The sequence below is a fragment of the Dendrobates tinctorius genome, unplaced genomic scaffold (genome assembly GCF_039654945.1).
Source record: "Dendrobates tinctorius isolate UK_male_01 unplaced genomic scaffold, ASM3965494v1 ptg000214l, whole genome shotgun sequence".
In the NCBI taxonomy this organism is placed as follows: domain Eukaryota; kingdom Metazoa; phylum Chordata; class Amphibia; order Anura; family Dendrobatidae; genus Dendrobates; species Dendrobates tinctorius.
The window spans coordinates 2,015,211-2,028,556 of NW_027361881.1; the positions used below are offsets into that span (position 1 = coordinate 2,015,211).

At 49.3% G+C, this 13,346-nt stretch overlaps 1 protein-coding gene across 1 annotated transcript; it reads left to right on the forward strand.

Moving 5' to 3' along the window:
• Positions 1–1,170: 1,170 nt before the first annotated feature.
• Positions 1,171–11,066, forward strand: GINS2 (GINS complex subunit 2). Its single transcript, XM_073554893.1, has 5 exons — positions 1,171–1,328; positions 7,528–7,642; positions 8,200–8,299; positions 10,034–10,160; positions 10,516–11,066. Exons 1-5 carry the CDS (start codon positions 1,239–1,241, stop codon positions 10,636–10,638), a joined length of 555 nt encoding a protein of 184 aa, XP_073410994.1. The 5' UTR covers positions 1,171–1,238; the 3' UTR covers positions 10,639–11,066.
• Positions 11,067–13,346: the final 2,280 nt, after the last annotated feature.

The window sequence follows — 13,346 nt, forward strand, 5'->3', positions numbered from 1 at the left end:
TGCTCGGGGGGGGGGGGGTGTCTGCACTCTGTCCTGCAGTACTCGGGGGGGGGGGGGGGGTGTCTGCCCTCTGTCTTGCAGTATTCGTGATTTGTCTACTTTACTTTAGACTTTTTGACCCGTGGGGCAGTTTAAAAAAAAACAAGCACCTCCTCCTGTCTATTATCTCAGCCCTTTTATTTCAGGGTTTTCTATGGTTTAGCAGTTTAAAAAAAAAGACAAAAAAAACTGGGAAAGAAAACAAACATCAAAACGTGCCCGGTTTTCTGTCAGAGCCTGCACTTTCTTTTACCCCAAAAAAAGTAAATTTATTTCTTCAATGTCTCTCTGTATGAAGAATGCTGGCTCTGCCTGGAAAACTGCGGCTGAAATTGGTCGTGGTTTTTTGTTGCTTCACCTAACACATCCAGAACCGGCCTGCCGCAATTTTTTATGTTAAAACACATCACAGATGATAATAATAAAGAAGCGCAGCGTGTGAATGTGGAGCTGGAGCCGCGTGGTGTCGTCTCCTCTGTGCGCCTGACGCCGCTGATCTCGGCGCGGTTTTCGTGTTTGGTTCCCCTAGAGGCTGCTCCCCACGGGGGACGACGCTGTCCTTCTTCTCCTGCGATTTATGGGGTTTTTCTGACTTTTTTTTCCTGCGTTTTCCGCCTTTTTGATGATTATTTTGGTGCACAGTTTTTATAAAGCATCGAATATGAAATCTGCATGAAGGACGCGTACCGCGGGGCCGAGCCGTGAGGCCGAGCCATGGGGCGCGGTGTGGGCAGCCGGACGGGGGTGACACTGGCAGGAATCTGCGCCGCTCTCTCAGGACAGCGCCCTCCACAGCCTTCTCATGGAACTTCTTTACAATTAAATTATAAAAACTGTGAAATGCTCAGTTTTCACCTGAAATGACCCCACACAGCTGACCCTCGCTCTGAGGCGGCCATTCACCACATAAAGGGACATGGGGTCACAATTGGGGGCTGTTATAATAACCATCCCATAAATGGCCATAACAGGAGTCTATGTGCTGCTGCTCTCTGTTATCAGCCAAATCTGGTCTGAAGAAGCAGATAGCACATTTCCGGGTTTTGCGTTCCAAGCCTCAGATCAGTTACCGCCATGTGATTTCGAGGCAAGGAACGCAAACAGTGTGACGTCATATGTATTGCTCGGTTCTGATTGGTGATTACGAGAGCGCGGGAAGGCTGTGGGCGGGGCCTGGCGCTGAGGAGACGACGGTGGCTATGGACGCGTCTGAGGTGGAATTTCTGTCAGAAAAGGAAATGGTGACAATTATCCCCAACTTCAGCCTGGACAAGGTCTATCTGATCGGGGTGAGAGCGGCGCCTGCAGCAGAGACTGCTGAGACTCCTAGTACCACAGCTGTGCGAAGCCGCTATATATATCAATGGTGACGTCACTCCTGTATATTATACCGTCATGTGGACGGAGGTGACGTCACTCCTGTGTATTATACCGTCATGTGGACGGCGGTGACGTCACTCCTGTATATTATACCGTCATATGGACGGCGGTGACGTCACTCCTGTGTATTATACCGTCATATGGACGGAGGTGACGTCACTCCTGTGTATTATACCGTCATATGGACGGAGGTGACGTCACTCCTGTATATTATACCGTCATATGTACGGCGGTGACGTCACTCCTGTGTATTATACCGTCATATGGACGGAGGTGACGTCACTCCTGTGTATTATACCGTCATGTGGACGGCGGTGACGTCACTCCTGTGTATTATACCGTCATATGGACGGCGGTGACGTCACTCCTGTGTATTATACCGTCATATGGACGGAGGTGACGTCACTCCTGTGTATTATACCGTCATATGGACGGAGGTGACGTCACTCCTGTGTATTATACCGTCATATGGACGGAGGTGACGTCACTCCTGTATATTATACCGTCATATGGACGGCGGTGACGTCACTCCTGTGTATTATACCGTCATATGGACGGAGGTGACGTCACTCCTGTGTATTATACCGTCATATGGACGGAGGTGACGTCACTCCTGTATATTATACCGTCATATGGACGGCGGTGACGTCACTCCTGTGTATTATACCGTCATATGTACGGCGGTGACGTCACTCCTGTGTATTATACCGTCATATGGACGGCGGTGACGTCACTCCTGTATATTATACCGTCATGTGGACGGCGGTGACGTCACTCCTGTGTATTATACCGTCATGTGGACGGCGGTGACGTCACTCCTGTGTATTATACCGTCATATGTACGGCGGTGACGTCACTCCTGTGTATTATACCGTCATATGGACGGCGGTGACGTCACTCCTGTGTATTATACCGTCATATGGACGGCGGTGACGTCACTCCTGTGTATTATACCGTCATATGGACGGAGGTGACGTCACTCCTGTGTATTATACCGTCATATGTACGGCGGTGACGTCACTCCTGTGTATTATACCGTCATATGGACGGCGGTGACGTCACTCCTGTATATTATACCGTCATATGTACGGCGGTGACGTCACTCCTGTGTATTATACCGTCATATGGACGGAGGTGACGTCACTCCTGTATATTATACCGTCATATGTACGGCGGTGACGTCACTCCTGTGTATTATACCGTCATATGGACGGCGGTGACGTCACTCCTGTATATTACACCGTCATATGGACGGCGGTGACGTCACTCCTGTATATTATACCGTCATATGGACGGCGGTGACGTCACTCCTGTGTATTATACCGTCATATGGACGGAGGTGACGTCACTCCTGTGTATTATACCGTCATATGGACGGAGGTGACGTCACTCCTGTATATTATACCGTCATATGGACGGAGGTGACGTCACTCCTGTATATTATACCGTCATATGGACGGCGGTGACGTCACTCCTGTGTATTATACCGTCATATGGACGGAGGTGACGTCACTCCTGTGTATTATACCGTCATATGGACGGAGGTGACGTCACTCCTGTGTATTATACCGTCATATGGACGGCGGTGACGTCACTCCTGTGTATTATACCGTCATATGTACGGCGGTGACGTCACTCCTGTGTATTATACCGTCATATGGACGGCGGTGACGTCACTCCTGTATATTATACCGTCATGTGGACGGCGGTGACGTCACTCCTGTGTATTATACCGTCATGTGGACGGCGGTGACGTCACTCCTGTGTATTATACCGTCATATGTACGGCGGTGACGTCACTCCTGTGTATTATACCGTCATATGGACGGCGGTGACGTCACTCCTGTGTATTATACCGTCATATGGACGGCGGTGACGTCACTCCTGTGTATTATACCGTCATATGGACGGAGGTGACGTCACTCCTGTATATTATACCGTCATATGTACGGCGGTGACGTCACTCCTGTGTATTATACCGTCATATGGACGGAGGTGACGTCACTCCTGTATATTATACCGTCATATGGAGGGCGGTGACGTCACTCCTGTGTATTATACCGTCATATGGACGGCGGTGACGTCACTCCTGTATATTACACCGTCATATGGACGGCGGTGACGTCACTCCTGTATATTATACCGTCATATGGACGGCGGTGACGTCACTCCTGTGTATTATACCGTCATATGGACGGAGGTGACGTCACTCCTGTGTATTATACCGTCATATGGACGGAGGTGACGTCACTCCTATGTATTATACCGTCATATGGACGGCGGTGACGTCACTCCTGTATATTATACCGTCATATGGACGGCGGTGACGTCACTCCTGTGTATTATACCGTCATATGGACGGCGGTGACGTCACTCCTGTGTATTATACCGTCATATGGACGGCGGTGACGTCACTCCTGTGTATTATACCGTCATATGGACGGCGGTGACGTCACTCCTGTATATTATACCGTCATGTGGACGGCGGTGACGTCACTCCTGTGTATTATACCGTCATATGGACGGCGGTGACGTCACTCCTGTGTATTATACCGTCATATGGACGGCGGTGACGTCACTCCTGTGTATTATACCGTCATATGGACGGAGGTGACGTCACTCCTGTATATTATACCGTCATATGGACGGAGGTGACGTCACTCCTGTGTATTATACCGTCATATGGACGGCAGTGACGTCACTCCTGTGTATTATACCGTCATATGGACGGCGGTGACGTCACTCCTGTGTATTATACCGTCATATGGACGGCGGTGACGTCACTCCTGTGTATTATACCGTCATATGGACGGCGGTGACGTCACTCCTGTGTATTATACCGTCATATGTACGGCGGTGACGTCACTCCTGTATATTATACCGTCATATGGACGGCGGTGACGTCACTCCTGTGTATTATACCGTCATATGGACGGAGGTGACGTCACTCCTGTGTATTATACCGTCATATGGACGGAGGTGACGTCACTCCTGTGTATTATACCGTCATATGGACGGAGGTGACGTCACTCCTGTGTATTATACCGTCATATGTACGGCGGTGACGTCACTCCTGTGTATTATACCGTCATATGGACGGAGGTGACGTCACTCCTGTATATTATACCGTCATATGGACGGCGGTGACGTCACTCCTGTATATTATACCGTCATATGCACGGCGGTGACGTCACTCCTGTATATTATACCGTCATATGTACGGCGGTGACGTCACTCCTGTATATTATACCGTCATGTGGACGGCGGTGACGTCACTCCTGTATATTATACCGTCATATGGACGGCGGTGACGTCACTCCTGTATATTATACCGTCATGTGGACGGCGGTGACGTCACTCCTGTATATTATACCGTCATATGCACGGCGGTGACGTCACTCCTGTGTATTATACCTTCATGTGGACGGAGGTGACGTCACTCCTGTGTATTATACCGTCATGTGGACGGCGGTGACGTCACTCCTGTATATTATACCGTCATATGGACGGCGGTGACGTCACTCCTGTATATTATACCGTCATGTGGACGGCGGTGACGTCACTCCTGTGTATTATACCGTCATATGTACGGCGGTGACGTCACTCCTGTGTATTATACCGTCATATGGACGGCGGTGACGTCACTCCTATATATTATACCATCATGTGGATGGCGGTGACGTCACTCCTGTGTATTATACCATCATGTGGATGGCGGTGACGTCACTCCTGTGTATTATACCGTCATATGTACGGCGGTGACGTCACTCCTGTGTATTATACCGTCATATGGACGGCGGTGACGTCACTCCTATATATTATACCATCATGTGGACGGCGGTGACGTCACTCCTGTGTATTATACCGTCATATGCACGGCGGTGACGTCACTCCTGTGTATTATACCGTCATATGGACGGAGGTGACGTCACTCCTGTATATTATACCGTCATGTGGACGGCGGTGACGTCACTCCTGTATATTATACCGTCATGTGGACGGCGGTGACGTCACTCCTGTGTATTATACCGTCATATGTACGGCGGTGACGTCACTCCTGTGTATTATACCGTCATATGGACGGCGGTGACGTCACTCCTATATATTATACCGTCATATGTACGGCGGTGACGTCACTCCTGTATATTATACCGTCATATGGACGGCGGTGACGTCACTCCTGTATATTATACCGTCATATGCACGGCGGTGACGTCACTCCTGTGTATTATACCGTCATGTGGACGGCGGTGACGTCACTCCTGTATATTATACCGTCATGTGGACGGCGGTGACGTCACTCCTGTATATTATACCGTCATGTGGACGGCGGTGACGTCACTCCTGTATATTATACCGTCATGTGGACGGCGGTGACGTCACTCCTGTGTATTATACCGTCATATGTACGGCGGTGACGTCACTCCTGTGTATTATACCGTCATATGGACGGCGGTGACGTCACTCCTATATATTATACCGTCATATGGACGGAGGTGACGTCACTCCTGTATATTATACCGTCATATGGACGGAGGTGACGTCACTCCTGTGTATTATACCGTCATATGGACGGAGGTGACGTCACTCCTGTATATTATACCGTCATATGGACGGAGGTGACGTCACTCCTGTGTATTATACCGTCATATGGACGGAGGTGACGTCACTCCTGTATATTATACCGTCATATGTACGGCGGTGACGTCACTCCTGTGTATTATACCGTCATATGTACGGCGGTGACGTCACTCCTGTGTATTATACCGTCATGTGGACGGCGGTGACGTCACTCCTGTGTATTATACCGTCATATGGAGGGAGGTGACGTCACTCCTGTATATTATACCGTCATACGGACGGCGGTGACGTCACTCCTGTATATTATACTGTATATCCGTATATCCGTCCTGCAGACACCCTTCGAGTACTGCAGGACGGAGGGCAGACACCCCCAGGTACTGCAGGACAAAGAGCAGACACCCCCCCCCCCCGAGTACTGCAGGACGGAGGGCATACACCCCCCGAGTACTGCAGGACGGAGGGCATACACCCCCCGAGTACTGCAGGACGGAGGGCATACACCCCCCGAGTACTGCAGGACGGAGGGCATACACCCCCCCGAGTGCTGCAGGACGGAGAGCAGACCCCCCCGAGTGCTGCAGGACGGAGAGCAGACACCCCCGAGTACTGCAGGACGGAGGGCAGACACCCCCGAGTACTGCAGGACGGAGAGCAGACACCCCCCCCCCCCCCCGAGTGCTGCAGGACGGAGGGCAGACACCCCCCGAGTACTGCAGGACGGAGGGCAGACACCCCCCGAGTACTGCAGGACGGAGGGCAGACACCCCCCCCCGAGTACTGCAGGACGGAGGGCAGACACCCCCCCCCGAGTACAGCAGGATGGAGGGCAGACACCCCCCCCCCCGAGTACAGCAGGACGGAGGGCCGACACCCCCTCGAGTACAGCAGGACGGAGGGCCGACACCCCCTCGAGTACAGCAGGACGGAGGGCCGACACCCCCTCGAGTACAGCAGGACGGAGGGCCGACACCCCCTCGAGTACAGCAGGACGGAGGGCCGACACCCCCTCGAGTACTGCAGGACGGAGGGCAGACACCCCCTGAGTACTGCAGGACGGAGGGCAGACACCCCCTGAGTACTGCAGGACGGAGGGCCGACACCCCCCCAAGTACTGCAGGACGGAGGGCAGACACCCCCCCCCCCCCCGAGTACTGCAGGACGGAGGGCAGACACCCCCAGAGTACAGCAGGACGAAAGGCCGACACCCCCTCGAGTACTGCAGGACGGAGGGCAGACACCCCCCCCGAGTACTGCGTCCATGGCCACCGTCGTCTCCTCAGCGCCAGGCCCCGCCCACAGCTTTCCCGCGCTCTCGTAATCACCAATAGACGGTGATTACTGCTGTGTCACAGCACATGTAGAGATTGCTCGACAAACAGGCTCTCCATGCATGTGCTGTGACGTCACACAGCCGCTACACATGCAGCTGCGGCGGCGATCAGCTGTTCAGCCGGTGCTTTCCAGGAAGTCGGGTTTAGTCTATAGTTTGCTCTAATCCTGACCTATTTTTCTGTTCTTCTACAGGGTGATCTCGGTCCCTTTAACCCCGGGCTCCCTGTGCAGGTGCCACTGTGGCTCGCCATCAACCTGAAGCAGCGGCAGAAGTGTCGCATCGTACCTCCAGAGTGGATGGATGTTGGTAAGAGTCCGTTCTCTACTTTTGTGGACATATATAGGGGTCTTTCTAGGCTACATACAGGGGGCATATCACCAGAGATACAGTATGTTGGGATTTATGGCAGTCTGGCTTCTCTTACTCCGGAGAGACAGACCTGCGCCCATCATCTCCTTGTTCTTTACATGGTACGAAGTCAGAGCTCCTGTGCGACCGTCCTGGCCTCTGCTTTTATTGTGAAGCCGCAGGTGATATGGACGGTGGTGTCGACACCCGCCCCTATAGATATGATGGGGCATATTCAGGAGTGGAACAAAGCTTATAGTGAAGGATAACATCTTTGGGAAGCCCTTTGCCATTATCTGGCCCATATATCAGATGATCCGATAGCTCCGGATCCATTACGTGCCCCCATTGCTTTCTGACCACATGTCCTGTTAGTGCACAGGATCAGTCTTGGTGTCTCGTATCCTCTTTAGTAATATCCGCTCTGGAGATGTTATCCTGTGAAATGCTCATGAAGATTGTATAATCGGGAGATTAATGCAGATATAAAATATTCATTATATTTACTTTTTTAGAGAAGCTGGAGGAAATGCGAGACAGTGAGCGGAGAGAGGATGCGTTCACAGCGATGCCAAATCCTCATTACATGGAACTCACCAAGTTGTTGTTAAACCAGTAAGTGCAATAATCCGTGCACTGTATGTAACGTTTCGGGAGGTGAGTAATTACAGAGGATCCCAGCACTCGTGAAGTCATCACCGGTCACATACGATGTCAGCAGACAAAGGGTTGACGTTATCTAATGCCGGATCACAAGAAAAAATGAATAGCAATCACTGGATAAAATGTGCAAAACTTTATTTAGGTATTTCTCCTTCTGTCATTTCCATCGTACCATGTGACCTTTGGAAGCGCACCTTGCGCAAAATGATCGTTGTCACGCCTGTTCTCCAGCTCCCGTTCTGTTGAAGATTTCCTAATAAAGTCTTGCACCTTTTACCCGGTGAGTCCCATTTATTTTTTCTTGTGATCCGGCATATGGATTGCTTTTTCTTGTGAATGAGCATCTGTGGGTTTTGGGTTATTTTGCCGGCTGCGGCTCCTGCACTTTGGCAAGCCCGGAGGTGTGAGCTTTATTAGCAGTGCCGGTTAACTGTTTCTCTTTGGACAATTCTTAAAGTTATCTAATGCACTCCACGTTTAGGTTGAGTTCACATCAGTGTTGGGTTTCTCAGACTGACGTGACTGGTTCCGAGTGCAGCTCCAAACTCTAGGCCATCCATGCTCCGTATGGCACCTGGCTTCTCATAAGCTTGCATGAGTTGTAGGCCTTACAAATAGGAATTTCTGAGTTTAGTAGTGGGGCGTTCAGGACCCCTGTCTATCCTGGTCCGATAATGGGCATGAGTGTCTGTAAAAAAAAAAAAAAAAAAAAGGCACGTTCCCGAACATTGGCCAGTGTAAGCAGGGCAACGGTCTGACAACGAATGAGAATCACGCCATCATCTTTCTGAAAATACTGACAGCTACACGTCTGCCCGGTACACACTGGGTATGCAGCTAAAGTGTGCGGCTACCAAATGATTGTTCAGGCCCCACTGTGCGAAAGGGACTCATGAGAGACAAATGTGACAAAATTCACAGGAGAAGCTATCAATGTCTGATCAAAGCAGGTCCCATCTCCAGAATCTGGGTACCCCCGATCCTCCTCTCTGACCAGAGCTGCGGCCACAGACATGGGAGAAGTGGATGCAATGTCGTGGCTCTCTACATTTATTGATAAGGGATTTCTGATTACAGTTGAACAAATTGGGACCCCTGTACTGTGAGTCTCAGGACTGGTTATGCCGTAAATGTCTGTTATCAGACAAGCCCCTCAAGGGTACGTTGCCACAGGGCAAAAATGCAGCAGCATTCTGTATGAAAAGTCCCTTGTGTCTTATCGTACCGGCATTGTGCACAAGATCTTTAGAATATAACGTACATGTTACCGACGACATCTGCTGTGTGAATTGACCTTAGCTACAGAGTTTTGCAGGATGTGAGTTTATGCTGCCGATATTCTCTAATGTTGGAGGAGCGGCGGTACCTACAATTACACAGAGAACCCACACTGATTTCTCTGAGTTAAGTGTAATGTGTCGATTCTCCTGTTGGGGCGCTGCAGGTATATTAAACACCTGCTATAAGCTTCTATAACCAACCATAGCAGATTGCTTAGGGTCCCAGCAGCAGGACCCCCTGTAATCTGCTCATCACAGGTGGACCCTTATACTAGGGATTGTCCGAATGGCCATGACACTTGGTCTCTTATAGAGGCCTTCAGCAGAGCATCCAGGTCCTGTATAGGGGGGAGACATACATGTCATTAGTCACTGGTGCTGACAACATTGTGTTTCTTTTCCTCAGTGCCTCCGACAATATCCCAAAGGCTGATGACATCCGGACGCTTGTTAAGGACACTTGGGACACTCGGATCGCCAAGCTCCGGTTGTCTGCCGACAGCTTTGTGCGGGAGCAGGAAGCCCACGCCAAGGTAAGGATGGGGGCAGAGCTGTGATTTGGGCGAGATGGTTTTGTTTGCTTGTTATTGAAGTTTAATGTGCAGAAAATCAGAAATGTCAATGTTTAGTTAACGCTGGTGTCCCGAGCTGTCACATCAGACAGCATGAAGATGGCACGGGGATGAGAATCTGTCCGCTCTGAGCTCCGGCCATCGCAGATTGCAGAGCTGGAGCCATTACTGTAATTCTAGGTATCCATGGACGGCTGATTCTCTGCGCCTTTGTCCAGCTTGGCGTCCATTGTAGTCTCCTCTGATTAAACGCATCTAATTGTCCACCTGCCTGCCGCTCCCCGCTGTTACCCGTCTCTCTCTTCTCATTTGCCAGCTGGATAACTTGACGCTGATGGAAATTAACACCATTGGAACTTTTCTCACTGAGTCCTTAAACCACATGTACAAATTACGCACCAGCCTGCAGACCTCGGAGGATGGACAGTCCCAGGAATAATAACCTACCCGCCGGGCCAACCTCATTACAAAGCTGTGTCCAGAGGTCACTGTGACTTACCATCCCGGTCTCCATGCCAGAGCTTGGTTCTCTGGCATATACAGATATCATCTGTGCTCCCAGCCCGCCAGCAGACAAGCTGTGCCCTGCTAGAATGACAGGAACATGTACCCCCTGTGTTCTGCTGTCAGAGCATCAGGTGGGACTGAAATGTACCTGTCCGGCAGCCCCGTGTAAGAAGACCGGGATAAAGCGCCATCTGTAAGGATAATGCTGCTGTGTTCTCACCATATTCAGCACATGGGACTTATTCTGTAGCTGGAATTATACATTTTCATTTGCAGAAGGCAGCGAGCTCTAAGCCTTGTCTGCCAACATCTCCGCTGTCCACAAGTGTGAAATAAATAAATGATGATGTGATCACTCTGTCCATTTCTGGCCCCTCATGTGTAGAGAGAAAATCACTTCATAATGAGAAATAATTAATGGGGTTGGATGTTCCAACTGTGCACATTTCAACTCAATAAATGAGATTTTGCTAGGAAACAGCACAAATGCTGGGGAATTGTAGTCTGACGTGTCCGCCATTGAGATGAATGACTGTTATGCAAGGATAGCTAGGAGCAGCTCAGCATGCCTCTTCATACTGGCTTACAGATGGAGGTCCTGACCTTCACGCCCTCCTATATGATGTCCATATGGACCAGGATGGTCCGAAACTGCTCTATTAACTATTGAATCTCCAGTGATAGAATTGTTTTTCGAAGAGGAAAAGGGGCACAACTTTTGGCTTCATTGTAAGCCCAAATCTGGTCACTGAATGGTCATAACATTTCCAAACAGTGCAAAGTATTCATCGAGTGAGCGTTCTGGTCACCGGTGATTGGCACAGCCCCGTTGGGTGTAGTAATTAATGTGCAGTTTTTAATTAAAGACCAAGTGCCCGTGGCAGATTTAGGCCTCGGTTCATGATTTGCAGATATAATTGTTCCTTTTTTTTTGTCTTACGGTGTCCCTGGCTGTGTTTTAATGTTCATTAATATTGTGCAAAGTCAAAAATGGTCTTTATTAAAAGTCGCACATTTCATTAAATGGTGCAAAAATTGCATAGAAAATGTCTGATGTACATAAAACATTTGTATCTTTGTACCGTGTTAGCCAGTAGATAGAAGAATATTTAGAATTGAGAGTCCTCAGTGGTTGATACCTTTTAATGGCTAACTGAAAAGATGGTAACAAGTTGCAAGCTTTCGAGACTACGCAGGTCTCTTCATCAGGCTGGACTCTGATGAAGAGACCTGCGTAGTCTCGAAAGCTTGCAACTTGTTACCATCTTTTCAGTTAGCCATTAAAAGGTATCAACCACTGAGGACTCTCAATTCTAAATATTCTGGTGTACATAAAATCATTTTGGGGGGACTGGAGAACATTTTATAAAGTTTCAATTGATGAATCAGCCAAAAACATCTAGAAACTCAGACCACAGTGGTGGATATAAGACGCAGATAAGAAAAAAATCAGGCGCAAGTGCAATAATGACAGGGCCCTTGGTGTTCACGTTGCATTCTGGCCGCCTGATTTTAGAGGGGGTTTCGCCAGTTAGGCGAGGGTTATACACCCGCCTGTTTTTCTCTGACAACCCATATCTGACTGTCTGGTGTTAGGTCTCATTGCTGTTCATTGTTTAGCGATTAATGTGTGGGGGCTTCCTGTTCCCCACAGGTAGATATTCTGATAGATGCTTTGTCTCCCCCGGGGATAAGTCTGCAGCAGTATCCAGTACATGGGATTTGTCCTCATTAAAGAAAGACACGCACGCTGAGCAGTTTCTGGGGACATCCCTTTTAGACTATGTGCACACGGTGCGGATCCTCCCGCGAATTTTTCTGCGCGGATTTTACTAAATCCGCAGGTTAAATGACCTGCATTTTTCCTGCGGATTGGATTTTGTGCATTTTTTGTGCGGTTTTACTGCCATTTTTGTGCGGTTTTCCACCTGCAGATTTGTAGAATGGAGCAGGTGGAAAACTGCAGCAAAACCGCACAAAAGAAGTGACATGCTGCTTTTTTTTCCGCACGGACAAATCCGCAGCATGTGCACAGCGTTTTTTTTTTTTTTACATAGCCAGTAATGGTACTGTACATCACCTGCAGTTCTGCTGCGGATCCGCAGGGCCAAATCCGTTGCAGATCCGCAGCAGAATCCGCACCGTGTGCACAGAGCCTTACACCCTTTATAACGCAGCTCAGGTGCTGCAGACACCGCTCTGGTGCGTCCCTCATTATCTGCAGCTGGCTTTGCTTTTTTTTTTTTTTGACTGGCGCTTGGCTGCTAGAACATGGTAAAAAGCAAAGTCCTCTGCAGCCAGTGTAGCACAGATTATTCCTGACATTGTTTGCTTTTCCAGCTTTTGAAATTTGGGGAATTTTGCCGGTGACCTCTACACAAAACCCCCGTAATCTCTTAAACAAATCAAGTGTTAGGAAAGAAGTGACCTATGTGTTGGGGGACTGCGCTGCGCCCTCTGGTGGTGCACGACTGCTAGGGCAAGTTTGCAAAATGTATATTTATTTTACTCACTTATCTACCGCCATTAATTGCACAGCGCTTTACAGACATTATCATATGTAACGTTTTACAGGAATTTATTCATTGCCTTGATAAAAATAAAATGTGACTTTTTTTTTTTTTTTTTAAGAGAAGGCAC

Bases quoted from the DNA above. Each gene is read 5' to 3' on its own strand.
- GINS2 (XM_073554893.1), top strand. From the start codon at position 1,239: ATGGACGCGTCTGAGGTGGAATTTCTGTCAGAAAAGGAAATGGTGACA. The intron at 7,643-8,199 runs GTAAGAGTCCGT...TTACTTTTTTAG, and splicing joins TCCAGAGTGGATGGATGTTG to AGAAGCTGGAGGAAATGCGA. The intron at 8,300-10,033 runs GTAAGTGCAATA...TCTTTTCCTCAG, and splicing joins ACCAAGTTGTTGTTAAACCA to TGCCTCCGACAATATCCCAA.